The following is a 24,470-nucleotide window of genomic DNA, read 5'->3' as shown; positions in this document are numbered from 1 at the left end:
AAGACAAAAAGCACTGCCAAGTTGTAGTATATATGATTGCAAAAGATTAATAAAAAAATAACTGCACCTAAAAAAATTTAGTCTTAACAGAATATAAATAACTACTCCATGATATAGCCACTCAAGAGAACAACTTAACATAAATACAGTCCTTGAAAGTTTAAAATGATTTCAAATTTGAATTTAACTCAGAAAATGACATGACATCTGAAAAGTAAAATCTACAGATGGAAGTCTAGTACTGTGTGTTTTACCTCCGGGAGTTGCAGGCTGCACCATGATTCTATTCTTATATTACAAATCTGTTGTGTGGGGAGCGGGGGAGGAATAACTGTGTTATGGAGGGGGGGGGGCGGGGAGGCGGTGGGTAAGGATAGAACAAATTGTTGTAAGAACATGTAGTTTTTTAATGCGTTTTTCTTTACAAGTAACCTCATTCTTTGAAGTTTCTTTTTTATAAAAATGAACTCATCTATATTTAAAACAATGAATGCCCTTCATGTTTCTTAGTATGAGAATGATCTAGAAAAAAGTCACTGCTACTTGACTCACATTACTGCTTTTTTTAAACCCATAATATCATAAGAAAAATGAGAAAGGGATTATTTTGTATTTTTCCTTCCCCATCATAACCCAAAACACCAGTGCAAACCACTATCAAGGAGAAGAAGAGAGACTATTGGGACAGCAGCTGTGTTGAAGCTCAGAAAGGACATGCGTTGGCAGATTTGTGAGGTGATGCCTGCAGCATAATGTACCTAGAGCTAGTAATATTCCTAAATTTCTAAAAAATTCTGTTTTGCCTTTTAGAGAACTACATCATTCCCTACCACAGAACATTTTGCTTGAGGTGTTCTAATCCATTAGTCTTATTATGTTGCCACAGGGTGGGGGGGGGGGAGAGATGTTAATTTATGAAATGAAGAAAAGTGTGGCCAAGATCAACTCAGAAATGAGAATATATCATAAAAACACCTTATACCTATGTACTTTACTACGGTTTAAAAGCAATTCTTTTTCCATTTGTAATTTGCTTAAGAACAAGGTGTAAGTGAACTTGGAAGAGAACAAAAGCAGGAATCCACAGAGCAGGGTTAGACTTAAATGAATGGTTATGTATACATCTTCACTTGATAGAGAATGAAAGGCAGACAAATAACAGAAGATCTAGGTAGACCCTCATATGGGATACATAGGAAGCAAGAAGTTAACGAAGTTCAAGCCTCTTACTTTTTTCTTTCTTTTTTCTCTTTTTTTAACTACATTTATTTTTAAGAATTTATTTTAAATTATAATCGACATACAGTATTACATTAGTTTCATGTGTACAACATATGAGACAAGATTAATAGACCTTACAAAGTGATCACCACAATGAGTCTAGTAACTATCATCACACATAGTTATTACGATGTTATTGATTCTATTCCCCATGCTGTACATTACATCTCCAAGACTTTAACTCCAAGTTTGTACTTGTTATTTTTTATATCTCTACTTTTTCAATGATGTAAGAAGTAAGGTCTTCTGATAAATATGAGAGAGGGGGTAAAGTTCCTGAAACAAAGCTTTGGTGGTCTATGTCAAGGTTGATTAAACTAAGGTCCATGGGCCAAACATTTAAGGTAAGTATGGTTTTTAAAGAGTTAAAAAATAAAACAAAGAATATGTGTCACACACTGAAAGTAGTCAACAAAGCCTAACGTATTTACTATGTGGCCCTTTACAGAAAAAGTCTGGCAATCCATGATCTATATAATAAAAAGGGGGAAATGATGAGAAATTAGAAGACAAATTTGCAAAGGCATCAACCTGCATAGCTATATGATCTTTTCTCCAGCAGTATTATCTTTTCCCCAAAAGGAGGAAAAACTGATTGAAGCAATTATGAAAGTAAATTGTCCAGGGAAAAGATTTCAAATGCAAAGAATCTTAATTACATGATACAAAATATTACCAACCTTTTATTAGATCATAACATAGGAAATAAAGTATAGAAAGTAAAACAATCAAAGATTTTAATAACTAAGACAGTAGTAAAAGGAATGTCACAAGATAAGTGCATAATTAATTGCTAAAAGAAATTAAGTTTTGAAAACAAATTTGAACTTCTCCTTCCAAACTAACAAAGTAATTAGTATAGGACTTACCTTAGCAACTAGGAAACTGGATAAAATTTATGAAACTATTATTTTCAGATACTAGAAAACAGGAAGTACAAGACTGTGATCCCTGGAAAACAAATGAAGTGAGCTCTATGATTATTTAGGCTTTTTGCCTAAATATACTTACCTTGAAAACGTAAGGGAAAACCCCAGCAGAGTATAATGGTCTAGATAAGTTGAAAGGACAAATTTGAGTCAAGGAAGGCTGACAGAGCTGGGAGATAAGGCAAGTCAAAATAACAAACTAACTAACTAACTAACTAACTAACTAAATAAATAAATAAATAAATAAATAAATAATGCGCAAGATGAACAGAGAAACGGTTCCAGAAATTTCTATTTAGGAGTTTTTGAGTCTTCAAAGGAGCATTAAATTATAAATACATACAGTGAGACTCAATGAAGCCAGGTAAAGAACTACCAAAAAGCCTGCAAACTGATCAACTCTGAGAGTCCAGAGAGAGAGTACTGCAAGATATTCCAACGTGGAAAGTCAAAATGAAAGACACCATTGAACACAGGGCATTCAGTATAGATCTGTTAAGAATTATGCCTTAATGGTAGAGCTAAACTAGTATTAGTAAAGGTTCCTCTTAAGCTGCCCTACATATCCTAGAAACAAACCTTAAAAGGATCAAGTAGGTTAATGGTCAAGACAGCAGAGAGATACCTACAAGGGCGCTCCAGTAAGACTGTCAGTTGACTTCTCAACAGAATTTATATAGGTCGGAAGGGCTTGGCATGAAATACTCAAATTGATGAAAAAAGGACCAATAACCAAGACTACTCTACCCAGCAAGGTTATAATTTAGAACTAAAGGGGAGATAAAGAGCTTCCCAGAGAAGAAAAAATTAAAGAAAATCATCACCACCAAATCAGTATTACAAGAAATGATTAAGGGACTTCCAGCAAAATGGAAATAAAGGGAACGTATCTCAATATAATAAAGGCATTTCTAACAACCTACAGCTAACATCATACTCAAAAGTGAAAACCAATAAGACACACATGTCCAGTTTCACACTTTCATTCAACATAACACTGGAAGTCAGAGCCAGAACAATCAGACAAGAGAAATAAATAAAAGGCATCCAAATTGGGAAGGAAGAAATAAAACTCATTATTTGCAGATGACATGATACTACATATAGAGAATCCTAAAGATTCCACCAGAAACATATGAGAACTGATAAATAAATTCAGTAAAGGATACAAAATTAATATTCAGAAATCAGTTGCATTTTTATACATCAAAAACAAACTATCAGAAAGAGAAATAAATAAACCAATCACATGTACAATTGCATGAATAAATAAAATAGCCTAGAAATAAAGTTAACCAAGGACATAAAAAATCTGTACTCAGAAAATTATAAGACACTGAAGAAAGTACAAGTAAATGGAAGCATATACTATGCTCATGGATAGAAAGAATTAGCATCGTTTAAATGTCCACACTAACCAAAGCAATCTAAAAATTCAATGCAATCTCTATCAAAACACCAATGGCATTTTTCACAGAACTAGAACAAATAATCTGAAAATGTATATAAAAACCCAAAGCACTCCAAATAGCCACAGCAATCTTGAGAAAGAAGAACAAAGTTGGAGGTATCACACTACTTGATATCAAACTGTACTACAAGGATATCATAATCAAAACAGCATGGTAGTGGCATAAAAACAGAAACACAGCTCAATGGAACAGAACAGAGCGCCCAGAAATAAACCCACACCTATATAGTCAATAAATCTGTGACAAAGGAGGCAGGAATAACATCAGGGTGAGGACAGTCTATTTAATAAGCGGTGTTGGGAAAAGTGGACAGGTATAAGCAAAAAAAAAAAAAAGAAACTAGACCACCTTCTTACACCATTTACAAGAATAAACTCAAAATGATTAAAGACTTAAAAGTAGGACCTGAAACCATAAAATTCCTAGAAGAACACATAGGCAGCAAACTCTGACATCACTCTTAGTAATAATTTTTTAAATAATTTACTTTTTTTTATTATGGTGACACATTGATTAACAAAATCCAGTAATTTTCAGGTGTACAATTCAACAATAAGGCATTGCATTGTGTGTTCACTGCCCATAGTTAGACATCTTTCTGTCACCATATAGTTGACCTCTTTTACCTCATCTACCTCCCCACTCCCCGCTCCTCTCTGGTAACCACTAGCCAGTCTACTGTACATGTCCATGAGACTCTGTCCTGTTTGTTTGTTGCTTTTAGGTTTATATTCCACCAATAAGTGATAATCACATGGTCTTCAACTTTTTCTATATGGCTTATTTTACTGAACATGATTATCTCAAGGTGCATCCACGGTGCCACAAATGACAGACTCTTAGTAACATTTTTTTTGGATATGTCTCCTCAGGCAAGTTAAACAAAAGAAAAAATCAATGAGACTGTGTCAAACTAAGAAGATTTTGCACAGCAAGAGAATACAACAGCAAAAGGAAAAGACGACGTACTGAATAGGAGAAAATATTCACCGACGATACATGCAACTAGAGGTTATTAGTCAAAATTTATAAAGAACTCATACAGTTCAACACCAAAAAAAAGAAAATCTAATTATAAAATGGGCAGAGGACTTGAAGAGTCATTTCTCCAAGGAGGACATACAGATGGCAAAAGACATATGAAAAGATGCTCAACATCACTAATCATCAGAGAAATGCAAAGTAAGATCACAATGAGATATCATTTCTCACCTGTCAGAATGGCCACATGGACAAGTCAATGAACAACAAGTGATGACAAGGATGTGGAGAAAAGGGAACCCTGTGCACTGTTGGTGGGACTGCAAATTGGTGCAGCCTCTATGGAAACCAGTAATCTTATGACCAAGTAAGTCCATTTCTTGGTATTAATCTGAATCCAAAACACTAATTCAAAATGATATACCCATCCCTATGTTCATTGCAGTATCATTTATAATAGCCATATGGAAGCAACCAAAGTGCCCATCAATAGACAACTGGATAAAAAAGAAATAGTACATATATACAACGGAATATTGCTTGGCCATAAAAAACCTGAAATTTTACTGTTTGCAAAAACATGGATGGACCTAGTGGGTATTATGCTAAGTGAAATAAGTCAAACATAAAAAAAAAAAATACCATATAATTTCACTCATATGTGAAATCAAAAGAATAACATAAACAAGCAAATGAAACACATAGATACAGAAAACAATCTGATGATTGCCAGATGGGAGGAGGGTGAGGAGTAAAGGAATTAAGAAGTACAAGTTGGTAGTTAGAAAACAGTCATACTTAAACTATGAACAATGAAATTTTTTAAAAATCTTAAAATGGCCAGAGAGAACAAAGACACCTTACATAATAAGAAATAAAGATAAGAATGATCAGTGACTTTTGTCAGAAATGATGCATGCCAGAAAACAATTTTTAAATAATAAAAGCCAGTATAATTCTCTATATTAAGAAAAATAAGTCAAAGATAAAGACACATGGAACACATTTTTGACAAAAGCAAAAAGAATTTGTTGCCAGAAGTTTGCGGTACGAAAATAAGTCAAAATTCTGCAGATTAAAAGAAGAATCTCTGATATATGCGAAGACAGAAAGTGCCAGAAATTGTAAATATGTACATAAATATCAAATTTATCTTTAAAAAATTTTCCCTCTTTAATTCCCCACCCCCCGCCACTTCCACCCCTGACCTATGGATGTTGCCATTTCCCCTTAAGAACTGGATCTCTGAAGGCGGGGCGTCTCCTCCTACATGCTGGCCACATGCACCCAGGGACCTGGCACACGCAGGGCCTGGTGCACCTGGGTTATGGCCTGTGGCTCCACCTGGGCCATGAACCCAGGACCTTCTGCATGTAAAGTAGATGTGCTAACCACTACACTATGGAACCACCCCTATCTTTAAAATTTATTTAAAAGAATTGGCTATTTTAAACAAAAATAATAATCTATTATGATGTTTATAAGTAAAAGAAACTTTTTTAAAAAACAGCACAAAAAGTGGAAGAGATACAAAAGTGATTATATTATATTATATTATGGATGTAACATATATGATGTGATCTATTACTTGTAATTAAACTGTAATAAGTTGAACATGTATATTACAAAACCTAAAACACATACTAAAATAAGGAAACTAAGAGTTAATAAGTTGATAGACTATTTACTATTTCATTTTCTTTATTACTATTGCATTTTTTTCCTGATCTTTTTTTATGGTGACACTGATTAACAAAATCCAGTAAGTTTCAAGTGTTTAATTCATCAGTAAGTCATATATATATATATATATATATATATATATATATATATACATATATATATATCACATTGTGTGTTCACTACTCATAGATTTCTATCACCATGTATTTGACCTGTTTTACCCCATCTACCTCCCCATTCCCCCCCCCGTACCGTCCAGTAACCACTAGTCTACTGTTCCTGTCCATAAGTTTCTGCTTGTTTGTCAAATTTGTGTGTTGCTTTAAGATTTATATCCCACATATAAGTGGTATCATGTGGTTTTCAACTTTTTCTGTCTGGCTTATTTCGCTTAGCATGATTATCTCAAGATCCATCCATTTTGTCTCAAACTGCCATTTGCATTTTATTTATTCATTAATAACTAAAAGTAGTAATTATTATTATTCTATTTTTACTATTCAATTTTGTTTGGAATAGTAAAGATTATTCATACCAAAAGATAGAACAGGAAGAAAAATTAACAAAGAACACATAATACAGTCAAAACAAATGCAAAGTGGAAGACTTAAACTATACCATATGGAAAATCATATTAAATGTATTAAATTGATCTGTAGTCCAATTAAAACACAGAAATCAGAATGAAAAAAAAAAAACAAAAACAAACTACCACTATCTACAGAAAACACACCTTAAAAATAAAGACACAGAAAAGTTAAAAATAAAAGATCGAGAAAATATATATGATGTAATTCCTATCAAAACAAATCTGGAGTAACTACACTGATATAAGATAAAGCAGACATCAGAACACAAAATATTAGGGTTAAAGACATATTTCATAACACTCTGAAATGTGCATGCTCCCCCAAAAAATTCATGATGCAATAACTGGAAATAATAAAAGAAGAAATAGAAAAATCCAGAATTATAATTGTAAACTTCACAGTTCCTCTTTCAGTAGAAAGGTAATAAAACAAACAGAAAATCAGTAAGGTGACAGGAAATAAATGAACAATACTATCAATCGATCAACATAACCTATTTGACATTTAGAGAACACTATACCCAACAATGAGAAAAAAAACTATTTTTAAGAGTACATGGAAAATTCACCAAGACAGACTATATTCTGGGCCATTAAATAAACCTAAACGAGTTGTTAAAAACTGAAATTGTACCAAGTATCTTCTCTGACTGTATGGAATTAAATTTGAAAACAACAAAAAAAGATTAGAAAAATCACCAAATATTTGGAAATTGAAAAATACACTTTTAAATAACCCATATGATAGCAAAAAATAAAAGGGAAATTAGAGAACAAACTGACCTGAGTTTGATAAAATAAAACATAATCAAATTTGTGTGATTTAAGTAAAGCCATACTAACCACATGCTGGATAAAAAGAGATTAAAATCTATTAGACACTTTCACCAAAGTAGTAAAAGGAAGGAAATACTAAAGGTAAGAGCAAAAAAAAAATCAATAAAAAACAATAAGAACATTGTTCACTAAGAACAATGAAACCAAAAGCTGGTTACTTTAAAAGATTAGTAAAAGTGACAGAACTCTAGGCAAACTGACCAAGAAAAACAGATACTAATATAAGTATTAAAAGGGAAGATACCAGTACTGATCCTACATATATTAAAATATAATGATCTGTTAAAAACCAACAGATGTCAATATGTTTGGCAAATTAAGTGGTATAAACAAATTATTTGAAAGATATCAGCAAAACGGATGCAATAAAACAGAAAATTTATCTTCTCTATTGAATTCCATCAAACATTTAAGAAAGGACTAGAAATGATATTATACAAACTGTTTCAAAACTAGAGGAAAACATTTTTCAATTCCTTTTATGAATGCAACATTGTTCTGATTCCAAGACAGACATATACATTACCAAAAAAGAAAATGACAGATCCATATTTCTTCTGAACATACAGGCCAAAGACTTTACCAAAATAACTGTAAATAAAATCATACAGTATTTAAAAGGGTAATCAATCATGACCAAATAGGGTCATGAAATTAATTTATTATTATGGTAAACAGCTTCTGGGAGAGCTGAAGTTATAGGGTAACCAAACAACCCAAACTCAAAAAAAAAAAGAGATGCCTTAAAGGAAAAATGGGACATGACACCAATAAGAATAATTCAGCTACAATTGTTAAAGAATTGCTTAAGGCTGAGTGGTGTACTAGTGATAAAACAGAGAATCCACTGAGGCCACAAACACAAAGGAAAGGCATATCCATTCACAGGTTCTTCACAGACCTCACCAGGTATGCCCAAAAAAGACTAGGTGCAGAGGAAGAGACCAGAGAAAGCATTCCTTTTGGTGCGGGTTTGGAGGACAGTGACCACTGAGAGAAAGGCATGAAGTTCAGCCTGGATCCTTTCTACTCTCTTTAATAAAAGGAAAAACCTAAAACCACTGAGGGACGTGCAACAAACCCTATCACTCTCAGGGCACTGTTGAAAACCCAGTAGAACTAGGGGATGGCAAGAGCAAAAAAACCCTATATCCCTCAGGGAGGAAAAGGAATTCGTCCTACAAATGGAAGTGGGAGAGGGACACTGAAAAGTCTTCCCTTTCTGGACTCGCAGGACACAGTGGTTGCACAGTCTATGAGCTTGACATGTTTTCATATCCAATACAATAATGAATCCAGGTAGAAATGGCAGTGATCTGAGAAGTACAAACTTGAGTGACCCAACTATAACTGATAGCTGCAATTTGTTTCCATAGTTTGTAGGCCAAAAGAGAGATGTTTTCAATCTACAGGTCTTGCAAGTGGCACGCCTGAAGGCTAGGCGACTGGCAACAGCCTAAGAGTCAGTAAAATATACCAAAGTTAACAAAGGGGAGCTACGAGAATGGAGTAGACTGGTGACATCTACTCTGTTTTCTGTAGCTGACCCTGAGATTGAATAGCTACAGCAGCACAATAAATACCATCAGTTTTGACCTTGGCTGAACTATCAAGTACTTAACGGAAATTTCTGTGAACTAAGGATCCCATTAAGCCAGTACCTTTGCTTCAGGTGGTGGAGTAAAAAAAGGTTTTCCCCAGAAGGGGTCACTCCCACCCCTTCATGCAAAACCACAATGACATTAAAGCCAGGCCAGATGACATGAACCATTTGATTTTATCAGCGAAGTCCACTGGGCTCATTAGTAATCACGCACAGGTTATCCTACCCCGAAATGGTAACAGCGGGCTAGAGTCACAAGGCATCTATGGGTTAGGTGTTTCGTTTTAACAACGCCTTAGCAGTAGGCCTTTTCAAAAGGTGCACTTGGTGGCTGGGTCAGGCAGGTGGCACCGCTGTACTAAGAAATGGCCTCAGTCACAACTACTACTGTGATTTTGTCTTTCCTCTTAGGATGATACATTGTTCCTGCTAGATCATCTGGGAAGACCACCCACAGTAGCCCATGAATTGGAGAATCTGTGAACTTATAAGCATTCACAGTATATGCATGTAAACATCAACACCAAAATATGCATTTGGCAGAGGAAGCCAAAACCACAATATACTGAATAATAAGTCCAGAGACTTCACCCACACTTCAGCTTTTCTTGAAATGAAGTGATTTTTCCTCTGCAGAACACACACAGAGAAAGGACTATAGTCATAGTTGCCAGGAGATGACATTATTTTCTGACTAGTAGCATAGAGAGTACAGGATAGTAGTGGGGAAGGCCAACCTGCAGAGGTAGGCTGAGGCAGTGGGAGGCTTTTCTGCTTGGTCCTCACCCCAGGGCTGGTGCTGCTTCTACCCTCATCAGCTCCAAGTCCTACAAGCGTTCAGGCATAGGGGCCCTTAATTTGCCCTTGTGCAAGCTGCTACAGCTCCACCCTGCATTCTGCATTGCCTTCAGCCTCCCATGCCACTTGCCGTGCTTTCTCTCCACAGGGCCTGTGGTAGGATGGTACTTGGGCACCTCTATGCAACAGAGCTATAGAAGTTTGAATCCATCCCCACTCCTTGAAGTTCCCTACCATACTTGGCTTTTATCTTAAGCAGTTGAAGTTAGAGTAGAGGGGGAGCGAGGAATCAAAGGGCACAGAGAAAAAGGTTAGCTCTGCATCAATAAGCCAGACTTTGCCATTTCAAGTGGTTGCCTACCTGGATTCAACAAATGAACTTATAGTGTACTCAGTCTCATCAAAGCTCTGTATATCCTCATTGCTGACACCTTTTATTTTAGCTCTGGGGAGCCCTTGATTCAGCAGCAGCAGCCACACTTACTGCCTTTTGCCTAGGGCCCAGAGGCTTGCTACCTCATTGATGTAATAACATTCTTTCCTCCTCTATCTTAGAGAAGGAGCAACGACCAAAAAGCATTATTCAGGCAGCTTCATTTAATTCTACCTCTCACTGCTTAGCTTCTAAAAATTCATTAACAGGTTAAGTAGGAATGCAATCTACTAGCCTACCACTTAAACAAGATCATTTGCTACTGGATCTCATTATCCTTAAACTGGCCCACAAGGTCTCTTGCAGGAAGCCCTGTTTCTGTCAGTGTCACAGCCTTGTTGCCAAAACTGTCAAAAATCTTGAAGGGTCTAGGATTTTACCTTACTTGCAAGCTACAAAACTATGCTTTTCTGTTCATGGGTGCTGGAAGAAGCCATGAAATGCCTGGGTCCAAGGCAAAGGACTTTCTTATCCATGACACAGTAAGCAGTATGAGGATCATATCAGTGACTCTTGGCAGAGGGGCCTAGGTGGATACTCTGTATATAGTGGGTTTGCATCACAGCTGAACAACAGAGCTTAGAAAAATTTCCCATTTTTATAACAAGCAGAAGCAAGTCTGCTCTTTGCCTGGGGGGTTATGATTGCATCCCTCAAGGTTGCCAACTTCAAACACAGCCCTGAGAAATGGACCAGGTAAAGAAAAGTAAGGTCTTTGCATTTTAGCATACTCAGCAATACCCGGCATGCCCTGGGACATTCAGGGATGCTCAGGGCCCATGGCAGCTTGCTTCTCTTAACACACTCCAATCAAATCTAATACTAGAGGTCTTAGGCAATACAAAAAGGCCAGCGAAGATATAAAAGTCATATATAGCTCAAGAAGAAGTAAACTATCTCTGTTTGCAGAAAGTATTATCTAGATAAAAGAGACCATCAAATAATGCGATATAGATATATATGTATGCCTTACTGTTAAATTGTATCCCTGAAACTTACTAGATTTTGTTAACCAATGACGCCATAATAAAAAATAGTTTTTAAAAGGTATAATAAAAACAAAAAAAAAATAAATTTAGACATTTTATCTGTAGAACATTGTTTAAAAAAAGAAAAAGAAAAGACTACAGAATTCACAAAAATGTTCCGAAGACTAATATGAGTTTAGTAACATTGTAGGATACTGTGTAATTTTTTTTTTTTAAAAAAAGGTATCTCTATATACTAAAAATGAATTATTGGAATTTTGTTTTTAAAAAATAGGTACTACCTCAAATAGCACTATACAAATGAAATGATTAGGTACAGATCTACCGAAATATCGGCAGGATCTATAAGCTAAATGTTATAAAACACTGAAAAAGTAAATGAAAGGCAGCCTAAAAATAACAGAAATATTTTATCCATAAATTGAAAGACTCACTGTTGTTGTCACTTCTCTTCATATTGATCCATAAATCTTCTGTAATACTAACCAAAATCACAGAACCTTTAGTAGATGCTAACAGGACGTTTTGTAGATAGTATACCCCTACATGTGGACTAGAGGTAGCAGAAGAGGTAGCCGAAGATATACTGTTATATTTTGCTAGCAAAAAGTCACCAGTGAACATAGCTTTAAACTGTTATTAGTAAATGCTTAAAATACATCCACTTTCCAAAATAGATGCCCAAAGTAGTACTGTGGAGATTACTAAGCATATAGTAAAACTCTGTCATTCTCTGGCTCTACATAAAGGACAGCAGTCTTCTTACAAAAGTATTATATTTAACTAATTTCAGTAACAGTCCACTACTTAGCCATTCAGTTAAATCTCCTACCAGAGCACAGGACTCATAACAGCACAGAAGAGGGTGCTTACCATAGCTTTGTTAAATATATAATCTAGTTCATCAATTGACTTAGTTTCAGGACACAGAAATGCATTTGATTCTGTGCATTATGTGAAGAAAATGAAGCAACAGAAAAGAGAAACCAATGTAGGGGGAAAAAGCACAAACATGACTTTTTGTGTAATTCTTTGATGGAAATAGAAGAAAAAAACATCAACCAAATCCACAATACTTAAAAATGCAAAGAGGAAGACACTAGTCAAAACAATAAGCCAGAAAACCAGGGGCAGAGGTTCTAATAATTTGGACAAGAAGCCAGAGCAAACATGCCAACAATAGAACAGACAGAGATTAAAAAGTAGTAATAGTCACAGGACGCAAAATCTAGGTTTGGATGAGAAAATGGAAAGAAATGCCATATATTTATTTTTATAATATATGTGGATGCTGGCAAATTATTTACAAATACATAGTATGAAAAACAAAACTGAAAATTTTTAAATGCCCAAACTTAGGTGAGGTAGAAAAGGATGAGGGCAAATGCTCTATGAAGTTGTTCTGTTAAAAGTATACAATTCTTTACCAAGTTATAATCAGTTTTCAAGTATTCTCTTATGAATCATCAATGTTGTTGACTCTCTACTACCTTGGCAATTCCTCACTTGATGGATGTTTTAGCAGATGGTCCATTTCTATTTTTCTGGTAAAACATTTGTTGTAAAAGAAATTTAGAATTGAGAAGCCAAATAAAATTTCTGAATTGGCTTTAAAGAGAAATAATCCTTTCTTCCTTGATCTCCAGTATCAGAGAGTTGAGAATTAGCTTTATTAAATATTCATTGAAAAAGCACCCTTAAAGCAATACAATTTAAAAAGCAATTTTTCAACAATTAAAAACAGTTTTTGTATACATACTTTCTAAATAGTTTCTAAGCACTTTCAGTTGTGGTTAATTCCAATATTTTGTAAAGTTGAGTTTTTTTACATACAAATTCATAATCATCAAAAATGTTGCATCAGAACTAGACACAAGTTGGATAAGAATGACCTGATATGAATAGTGCAATATAAATGTAAATAATAAACTACTTTCTCATATTCACAGCTGTCCTAACTTAAGAGAGCAAATATATAAAATTAAACGTTAAAGGCTCCCATGTCAGGAATTTTAGGAATTAAAATTCCTATGCAATCAAACTATTCAAAACTAAAAAGAAAAACATAACTTGTGAAAAAGGACTTTAATAGAGATATTTGAAGTTAGATTCATATCTGTTGCTTAGTTATCATTACAAAAGTGAAACTGCTTTACCAGGCTATTAATTAGCTAATTAATAATTAATCTATAAAGTTATTTTATAACAAAATTTGGTTTTAAATCACCAATTATAGAATTTTTCAAGATTAGTATCCTATATGAATACAAAATACATTAAATGCACAAGTATAAAAATCTGTTACTACGGAAACAAGAATCTTTGTAAATTCTAACATATTATTTGATATTTTTTTTCAAAAAAATATCTGATTTTCAATCCAGTGGTTTAGATATTTTCATCTTTGTCAGAAACAAAGGAAGTTAGGACTATCCTGCTAAGAAATAAGAGAACATTGTAATCACCAAACCAATTAGTGGTGTTTAAAAAGAAAACTATATTAAGCATTGTATGCAATAAAAAAATGTTGTTTGTAATATACTGTATATCCTTAATCATAAGTCACTTGCACAAGGAATAAAGAGCAATCTCCAGACCTGAGCTTTTTAGCTGCCATTCTTTCTTGCAGAGACCCCAATATTTGTTCTTCCAAATAGTCTGAATTTAACTTGGAAATATTGCTTACAGAGAGTTAAACAAACCACAGAAATACACTTCAACAGAAAGGATCAAAGCTATATTGTGACCCAAAAAACGCCTGACTTTCTAAAAACCATATGACTAATTAGTGTTTGAACCCAGATCATCCAGTTCTAAGTCCCAAATACTTTCAGAATTTTCCGAAGAAAGAGGGCCAACTATACATAGAGGGAAATTTGCAGATTTCAAACACTGGCTCTATTACTAACTTACCTAGACTTTTGCAAGTCATTAAACTTCTCTATGCCTTGGTTTCCTCTACTTCAAGGGGATATTTTAATGATAAATATAAGCAAATATTTGAACTCTGGCAGAAAAGCACTGTAGGTATTTCACTATGTTAATAACTTCTCATCCCACAAGTTTCAACTGATGCTAATATCTTTTCTGTGGTTTTAGTTTTAAGCTCCAAATTACAGTGTGCGTACATGTACACACTATCTTTCAACACGGCTGGCATTCTAACAAGATCCTTTTCTCCAGCTTTCAAAATACATGAAAAGTAGCCAACATTTTAATTTCTGGCATTACCAAAGCCTTGCCCCCCAAAGCCGTGTAGAAAATTTTAAAACTTCACAACAGACTTTTCTATCACATTATTCTCAACTTTTACAGAAATGCAATTCAAAATTCATATACTATTCAGCAAGCCCCCTGTGAAGCTTAAATACTATCGGCAGATTATAAAAATGTATACAGCTTTACAAAATTATAATTCCAATTACAAATTTCAATTTTAGCATACATTTTAGTAAATGGAGATCACTAATATTCCTAAAATAATGGAAACAGGTGATGATCGATATTCTAATTCAGCCATTTGTAACATGTCTTCTATTTTGTCAGAAGATACAGAACACCGCCACCTTATATACTGAAGCCTAAAAAAAATACTCGTCAATATTGAGAACAGAAAATTTTTATAGGTAATCAAAGAGAAATTTAATTTTAAAATAATATTTTAAGATAATTACGTATAATCCCATTGTTTTTATTATTTTGACAGCATATCTATCTCAAAATAACTTAGCTTTATAATTTATGAAGACATATAGCTAACTTACTTTTTCCTTTGCCAATACAGTTACCCAATAACAGCATACTTAGGACACAGCAATCCACTAGAAGTGACCAGGTTAAAACCAGAAATAGCCAGTTGAAATAAAATATTAGGGCAAATGATCAGTATATATCTACTGAATAAAAGAGTTACCAAAGGTGAAGAATGAGTAGCAATCTCAAAAGTAATACACATGATTAAATCTTTACATACTGAGAATATACTAACAGCAATGGAATTTTTAAAAAATATTTCAGGGTACAATCACCTTAGATTAATCCGGTTAATATTTTGAATGAATAAATGAAATAAATGAATACTGCTGTCATAACAATGTTTAACATCTTGAGAGATTCACAAGAGTTTGGAATACACAAAGATAAATTGAATACAAACTAGTTGCAATTTAATGTGGTTCACAGTAAAGAGACAGTGGCTTTCTATTTGCAGAACAAAGAGTCTCAACCAAAAACATATACACAACTAAAATATTCTCAAGTGCTATTATCCAGGCTTTAAAAAGAATATGTACTCTTACTATATGAATTCTTTCTTGACCCCTTCCAGTTCCCTGCATTTTTTTAATGTTTGGCATAAATGAACAAAAACCAGAATAGAACACACATTTTTAAAAGACTAATTTACTCATATTCTATTTAAGAGCAATATACAACCACTTATAAATAAAGTCCTTTAAAAAAACATCCTTATATAAAAACAGTGGGAGGGGGAAACCCAGCTATACATACGAAGCACAGTTCAAGCCCAATACAACTGACCAATCAAAATTAGTGAATGCACTGCATCTCTCTGCAGTGGAGAGAAGCGACAAGGTAGGCTGTCATTCTGCAAAAGCTGCCCAGAACAGGCTTTCCTCTGAAAATCAGTGCCGTTCCTTTTTAGAAAGACTGAACCTAAATGTTGTCTCTGGAGACAAGAAGCCTTCAGTATGTTAAATTACTTTCATTATGTATTTTCAGATGCTTATTGATTCCACAGTAGGAAGAGTGAGAGACTGCAGCAGCCTCTAAGCAGCACTACATGTTCCATACATTAGCAGTACTGCTGAAACAATGGCACAGTACAGACACATATTTTCATTAAGGTCTTTTCAAAGAGATGTTTATGAGCCTCTTCCCCAAGTCCTCTAACAAGTGAACAAAATGAATCAATCACAACTGGAAACGCTTCAACCACATCAAGAATTTATCAACTCTTTAGTGGAGGTAAGATGTGCTCCTTATTATAGTATGCAGATGATTTTGAACCAGTATAGTGGGGTAAAATTACTTTGAAAAATTTCAGCCTAAATATTAAGTTTGTTTAATTCTACTTTATTGCTAAACATGTATTTTTTAGATCTATTTTTTTAAGACGATATATTTTTAAATGTATTTTAGGATGCTATATTAAATACAAAGACTATTCTTTATTTATTATGAAGACATCAGCTTTTAAGCCACTTCAGATGTACTAAGTATTCTTAATGTCATCAGTACAGTTTTTCTCAAGTGTTCAAAAATGCTTATATTTCTTCAAAGAACCAGGTTTACTATTTAGCTATTTTGGTTAAGTTTATCATTGGGCATGGTCATTGAAAATTATTTAATTTACAGTTAGTTTGCACTACCTTTTATATTTTAATTACATGAACGATTCAGCAATGCGAATTTATAATAGCTCATGAAATGTTTTAATCAGTTAAAATCCAAACCATGTGGTAGTAATATAGCAAGCTATATTTTATAGCAGGAAATATGGTTAAATCTATTATAAAGACATGAGGGGATAACAGTATATTTAGTATATGCTAATTGCTCATAATCTCCGAAAATACAGGTTAGCTTCTAAAATGAGAGCAGAAATCAGTTAGTTAAAAAAAAAAAAAAATGCAGACTTTCATGGTTATATTTGTAATGTTAACTCTGTTATTAAATAACATAGTTGCAATTCCTGTTAGGAAAAGAGGATATTTTATTTAAAGAAACCCTTAAATGTATGTATAAGTATGGCTCTAAGAATACAGTTTGCTTACTTTGATAATAGTGTGTATGGTGTTAAAATAAACAAAAGTAACTTCTAATTAATTGGAAATTATTAGGAACTCTATTTCTTAATCATTTTTTTTTCTTTTCACAAGGGTTTACAGCAGCTAATTCAGTACTTACAACTAACAATATGAAGAATGCATCTGATTGAGCATCTCCCAAGCTGTCTGAACTATAAACTGCAGAATATTCTTGTAACAGATGATTTTAAGACACTAAGGAGTTAAAACCAGAGAATATAGGTCTACATTACTGCTGGGATATAACATATCAACAGAATCATCCTAAGAAGATGTTATATAAAACAGCCACAAAAAGAAAAACAATATAATTGTACAAGACTGAAGACAAAATGGTGAGCATTTTTAAAAAGGGAGTTTATACCTTAACATACCAGAATTGCGGAGCTACTGATTCTTAAAGAAAAAATGAAACATGGATTGCCAAAATAAGAATGCCATCCATTACCAGCAAGCTAAATGAAGCTTTAGCAAGTATTTTCTTCACTAAATATTCAGATATTCGTATCAATTGATATTACTAAAGGATTTTTCCATTGGAGTTTTATAACCAATTATGTATCCTCTTCTAATGAAAACAAATCAAATTAAATAGCAGATGGTTTTTATCAAAAGAACATGGAATGGATTTATAATATAAAGCATGTTATGTGATCAAGAAATCATTACAGAATAATCAGAATTGCCAAAGAAACAGTTTGTAACAAAAGGATGTATAAATACATTTTAGGAGATAGAAACCTTATGCTTCCTTTTTTGTTTTCACATGTTCTGGAAAATAAAGAGACTCTATAATATATTCCCACAAAGGGAAACATAATCCCTATCATTTGAAGAAGTCTCTCTTGGTTGTGACTTTTTAAGGCAAAACAAACACAAATATTTTGTACTGGTCTTTAGAAATCCATCAGCCAACTAAATCTCACAATTCATACAGTTGAAGTATGGGAGAGAAAATGAAAGAATTCCTACAAGACATGAAATAAAACACAGCTACTTCATTGTTGTCAGGTAAAAATTCATGTCAAAATTTGTCACTTGTATCAAGTATCAAATTGTGAAAAACTGCTATAGTAAGCCAAAAGGCCCATAAGGCAACAGCAAACAGGTAGGTCAGAAGATGCATGCACTCCACCACACTGTTAAACATTTACAAAAGGAAAGGCTAGAGATGCATTTTTCTTAATTATCACCCAACTTGACTTTTCTGCTTTATTTATAAATCTAACTGATGTGACAAAGACCTGATGTTTGTCATTTGTCAGTTCAGAAAATTTGGCACACTTAGCAATTTTTCCATTTTTATAGGATTTCAATATTAGCTAAGACCTTCATTTACTTGAATATGTGCCACTAGTAACACTTTATACCAAACTCAAAGGAAATTAATATTGCTATCATTTATGATTCTGAAATATTACCCCTAAAATAATATGCATAATTAAAATGGTACTCTAAAATGTAAAAAAGGTGTTTATAATTTGTGTTTGACTATGATTTTGTACTCAGAAAGCTATACTTGAAATGTGAAATATAGTTGGTTGTATGGTTTCGTATTTTAACTGCTTATACTACTGATTACTGACATTTTAACTCAGAAAATCAGACATTATTTATAAATTACTCTAAACCTCTATATGTTAAAATAGATATTTGCATGAATTAGCAAGGTTTTTTGGTTTTGTTTTGTTTGAGTTTCCTCAAAATTATACACATTAGGTGATTTTTATGAACAGTTTCAGAGGGAATGTCTAACTTTAAAAGATTCCTCAGAAAATGGGCTTCAGATACTCCTTTTCCCTAAAATCTCATTTTTTTTACTTTAAAAATTCTGCTTAAATAAAATCAACTAATATAATTTTCTAAATCACTCTGGAATGGCTACTTCTTAACATAATATTAAATTTCAATTTTCTCCTTCTACAACATATGAGAAGGTGTGGTCACAAAATACAGGAGTGATTACTGTTCTTTTAGCAAGCTTTGTGGCATTTTACTTTAACATAATATCCTTTTCTTCCAATTCATAAGTTTGCCCATTATAAAGTTCAGTGAGCATTTTAACTTCGAAATATGAAATATTTATCCTTTGACTACTTCTATGGGAAAAAACTCCAAATATCCCTAATCACATTGTTGACTTGTAAATATGAATTTCGATCAAGAACATGAACAAAATTATTTAAAGCAAACTAATGCTCTGTGCTATCATTTTAAATGACCACTTGTCCTGTTCATTTGAAATCTCACAGGAATAATTACACCTACACTAATTATGCTAGAACATATTAAAACAACATTTATTTCCCACCTACTCACAACGTTTTAAAATGAAATCTTAAAACACTGGGCTAAAATTAGTTTTGCATACTGGGTAGTTTTATTTTACAAAAATATACTGTATCTCAAATAATAAGTTTGAAAAACCCAAATAAAGAAAACCTTTTTTAGTATATGAAATAATTTTGAACTATATAGGAGTAATCTCCATACGGTTATTTCTTCAAAGAGAGAACTCCATTTCCTTTTACATCAAAATAATGCAGCTTTGATGTTTCCTAACTCTACATTTCCCATTAATAGTTTACAAACTTAAAAATTAAGTACACAAAAGTTTTGTTTTGTTTTGTTTTGTTTTACAAAGAACACGGTTTTTTTATACGTCATTTAAATTGCTAAATATCAAATAGTTTATTCTATTTCACTTTCTAGGGAAAAAACCAACTGCTCCAAAAGAATGTGTTTTTCTTCCATTCTGGAAATCAACATGCAGTCTGAATCTAACATTACAGTTCGAGATGACATTGATGACATCAACACCAATATGTACCAACCACTATCATACCCATTAAGCTTTCAAGTGTGTCTCACCGGATTTCTTATGTTAGAAATTGTTTTGGGACTTGGCAGCAACCTCACTGTACTGGTACTTTACTGCATGAAATCCAACTTAATCAACTCTGTCAGTAACATTATTACAATGAATCTTCATGTGCTTGATGTAATAATTTGTGTGGGATGTATTCCTCTAACTATAGTTATCCTTCTGCTTTCACTGGAAAGTAACACTGCTCTCATCTGCTGTTTCCATGAGGCCTGTGTATCTTTTGCAAGTGTTTCAACAGCAATCAACGTTTTTGCTATTACTTTGGACAGATATGACATCTCTGTAAAACCTGCAAACCGAATACTGACAATGGGCAGAGCTGTAATGCTAATGATATCCATTTGGATTTTTTCATTTTTCTCTTTCCTGATTCCCTTCATTGAGGTAAATTTCTTCAGTCTTCGAAGTGGAAATACATGGGAAAACAAGACACTGTTGTGCGTCAGTACAAATGAGTACTACACTGAACTGGGAATGTATTACCACCTGCTAGTGCAGATTCCCATATTCTTTTTCACTGTCATAGTAATGTTAATCACATACACCAAAATACTCCAGGCTCTTAATATTCGAATAGGCACCAGATTTTCAACAGGACAGAAGAAGAAAGCAAGAAAGAAAAAGACGATTTCTCTAACCACGCAACATAAGACTACAGACATGTCACAAAGCAGTGGTGGGAGAAATGTAGTCTTTGGTGTAAGAACTTCAGTCTCTGTAATAATTGCCCTCCGGAGAGCTGTGAAACGACATCGCGAACGACGAGAAAGGCAAAAAAGAGTTTTCAGAATGTCTTTATTAATTATTTCTACATTTCTTCTCTGTTGGACGCCAATTTCTGTTTTAAATACGACCATTTTATGTTTAGGCCCAAGTGACCTTTTAGTAAAATTAAGGTTGTGTTTTCTAGTCATGGCTTATGGAACAACTATATTTCACCCTCTATTATATGCATTCACTAGACAAAAATTTCAAAAGGTTTTGAAAAGTAAAATGAAAAAGCGAGTTGTTTCCATAGTGGAAGCTGATCCCATGCCTAATAACGCTGTAATTCACAACTCTTGGATAGACCCTAAAAGAAACAAAAAAATTACCTTTGAAGATAGTGAAATAAGAGAAAAACGTTTAGTACCTCAGGTTGTCACAGACTAGAAAAAAGTCTAAGTTTCACCAACCCACATTCAGGAGTTTTAAGTTTAAATTGTAAAAAGTGAACTTACTGCCAAATATAAGAAAAAACATTTTAAGTATTGGTTATGTTGTAAGTTTTCAATGTAAATGTCAAGATTAGATTAGGTCATATATATTCAATTTCTTCATAACTTACTGTATTTGCTGCATGGCAGTTTGTTAAAGTAATATCATGTGTATATTTTGTCAATATTATGTCCACCAGAAGATATTCATGTAAGTCATATTTTATAAAGAATAAATACATAGCCTTAAAACAGTGTATAATTTTAAAATGTAACTTACACAGGTATCCTTGGAGTTTTTTTAATATATATATATATATAAAGTGTATTGTTTCTAAGCCACAAACTCTCGGTATATTTATATAATGACACTTGGAAGAGCATTTTAACATAAGAACTGAAAATAACAAACTCCAAACAATCAAAACAATCCAAGATATTCTGCACCACTATATTATGTTTTCTGGTACAGTCAACTTGATATAATACTTGATCAAAAGTAATGAACTATGTACAAAACTTTACTTTTTAAAAATGTAGAAATTGTAGGATCTATCAGGACTTTAAAATTCAAGAACCAAAAACAAACTAACTATATATGCACATCAAGATAGGGAAACTTTGAAATTCAAATTTATTATGTAACAGAGACTAATTTTCTAAGATGAAGGGCACTATGCCTACTAATATACAAATGAATTGACGATAAAGAGAAGGAAGTAAACTAAAGCACCAGCCTTTCTTCCTTTCTCACTTTGCTTCAGTCTAAACCAAATGTTCTGGATTAATACAGTATGCTGGATTAACAGTGCATTAAAATAGAGTGACTTCCTAACTTTATTCAAGTTGGTCTTTTCGTAAAATAGAAGTTAACTATTAAAATCTCAGTTCGAAGAAGAAAAAAACTATATCATTATATAAAAGCTTAACAGAGCCAATTATTTCTAATTTTAGATAACATAGCAACTTCAGAGTAATACAATTTACACAGTTTCTACCCTATCGCAGCTCCCAACTATTTCAAAATACAGTAGTTTTATTTCTACTCTGAAAATCATTAAAGTGGCAATAAATCTTATCAATCTGTTTTTTACTCTATGTCACAATTTAACTTTAGGCATTTTGCCTCTGATCTTCAATTCATGGTGGAAAACTACGAAACTACTAATCTTAACTATAGATATTAAGTTTGGGGATTCTTATCAAACAAATATTTTCCAACTGTTATAATCTAATAATATATTATATTAGTGAGTGCTAAGTACCACTGTATCTGAAAAACAGCAATAAGTTACTTAAAATAGGCAAATACTTGCTACCTTATAATTGGTTAACTGGACAATTTTTCATTCTGTTTTTTAACACTGTATTCACTAAATAAGTAGCAACTCATTTTTAAATAAAATTTTATGTCAAACAATTCAGTAATATATAACCTTTATGTAAATAAATAAAATTCATCCAATAGAATTTACTAAAAACCCTAATTCTTGGAGAAATGAGCACCAGGCAATTCCTAGAGGTTACAAAGCAAATTAAATAGGGGTTTACTTCTGATAATAATGTTAACATAATGTCAAATCTTGGCAAAACTAAAATTTCCTTCTGCCTTATTTTCTACTCTTTTATGGAATTAAAAAAATGCTTCAATCTTACAAAATGTAGCATAAGCAAGTACAACATAATTGTTGGAACCCTGAAGAGAAATAAAGATTTCATTGACAAAGATAGTAAGAAAATTTTCATTCAAAAAATATTTGGCATAGAATATGTTAATGTATTAATTAAAATTTTTAAAAAACTAATTTTATACTAGGACTTCTGAGCATGAATTAAAATTTTAATATTTAATTTTCTAATTGTAATAAAATTTTGAGTTTTCATATTTAAGTATTAATCTTCAAGTCTATATGCATGTCAAAGAACCCAGTTAAAAAGCATTTTTATAATATATTTGCCAAGCTACTTTCATGCCCTCTTGTTCTCTGTAATAAGAAATCTAACAAAATAAGAAATAAATGGCAAATATTATAATGTTGCCCTCTAAACTGCTATTATTTCTACATTTGACATTGGCACACTTAACAAGCATTTTTGCCCACCTGTAATGATCTTTATGGTATACAAAAGTGTACCCACTGATTTACAATAAAGAAAAATCATACTTAACAGACAACTTCTAATAGCTTTTTAATGTTATATGTAAGTAATATGTAAAACAGAATATTTGTAAGTTTAGCTTTCAAAAAAGTCATGTTTGCAATTACTGACTGACCTCAGCTTGAATTAGAGATAAAACATTTTTACTAGATTTTCCTATGAAAAGGTGAAACATTTTTTTCTTCATGACGACCTTCACCACCACATGTAAATTTTTCACTTTACTTCAAAAAATTTTACCAAAAAAAAAGCATTAGTGGTAATTTTTCAAGTCAGGATGAAATTTTAAAATGAAAAAAGCAATAGAGGTAACAATAAACTCAGTATCGGATCCTTCTTAAAATCATATTTTTCTATCCATATGCTACAAATCTCATAGAATAAATGTCTATCAGTGAACAGGGTTAGCTCTGCAAATTATAAAATGAGTATTACTTTAAAAACAAACCAAATATGAGCTCAACAAGATATAAAACTTATTTTCCCTTTTGTTTTGTTTTGTTTTAAGGAGGTGACTATTCTACCAACTAGTATCCAACGAATATTCAACCTTATCATGAAAACTGAATTATTTACAATTATGCTTTTTTAAAAAATGGCATTCATAATAATTCTGTACTTCTCATCCATGGTAAGTCAATATTTACATATGTGGTCAATTCTTTAATCCTCCAAATAAAATTACAGCAAAATCTCAATTCTCTGGGTATTAAAAATGAAACTCTTAATTTAACTGAGATTAGACTTAAAGGTGAACCCCTAAAAGTTTAAGATAACAGATTCTTAGAACTTCAACATAGTAAT

The 24,470-nt window shown here is 32.7% G+C and overlaps 2 protein-coding genes across 6 annotated transcripts in view; one reads left to right on the top strand and one right to left on the bottom strand.

Moving 5' to 3' along the window:
* The window catches only part of COG5 (component of oligomeric golgi complex 5), a 275,480-nt gene that overhangs the window by 190,373 nt on the left and 60,637 nt on the right, over positions 1 to 24,470 (bottom strand). The gene's annotated exons all lie outside the window — the stretch shown is intronic.
* On the top strand, positions 16,184 to 21,783 carry GPR22 (G protein-coupled receptor 22). 2 transcript variants are annotated; one of them, XM_016145855.2, is made up of 3 exons: positions 16,184 to 16,581; positions 17,496 to 18,434; positions 20,136 to 21,783. In XM_016145855.2, the coding sequence occupies exon 3, from the start codon at positions 20,161 to 20,163 to the stop codon at positions 21,460 to 21,462; it is 1,302 nt and encodes a 433-aa protein (XP_016001341.1). In that variant the 5' UTR covers positions 16,184 to 16,581; positions 17,496 to 18,434; positions 20,136 to 20,160; the 3' UTR covers positions 21,463 to 21,783. The 2 variants fall into 2 exon arrangements, with proteins under 2 accessions (XP_016001341.1, XP_016001339.1); XM_016145853.2 differs by having other exon boundaries at positions 17,496 to 17,758; positions 20,136 to 21,462.

Source organism: Rousettus aegyptiacus, unplaced genomic scaffold (genome assembly GCF_014176215.1).
Source record: "Rousettus aegyptiacus isolate mRouAeg1 unplaced genomic scaffold, mRouAeg1.p scaffold_m13_p_13, whole genome shotgun sequence".
NCBI lineage: Eukaryota > Metazoa > Chordata > Mammalia > Chiroptera > Pteropodidae > Rousettus > Rousettus aegyptiacus.
This window is presented reverse-complemented; position numbering and strand designations above follow the sequence as displayed.

What these genes read in the sequence shown, in the direction of transcription:
- GPR22 (XM_016145855.2), top strand. Translation starts at nt 20,161, where the DNA reads ATGTGTTTTTCTTCCATTCTGGAAATCAACATGCAGTCTGAATCTAAC.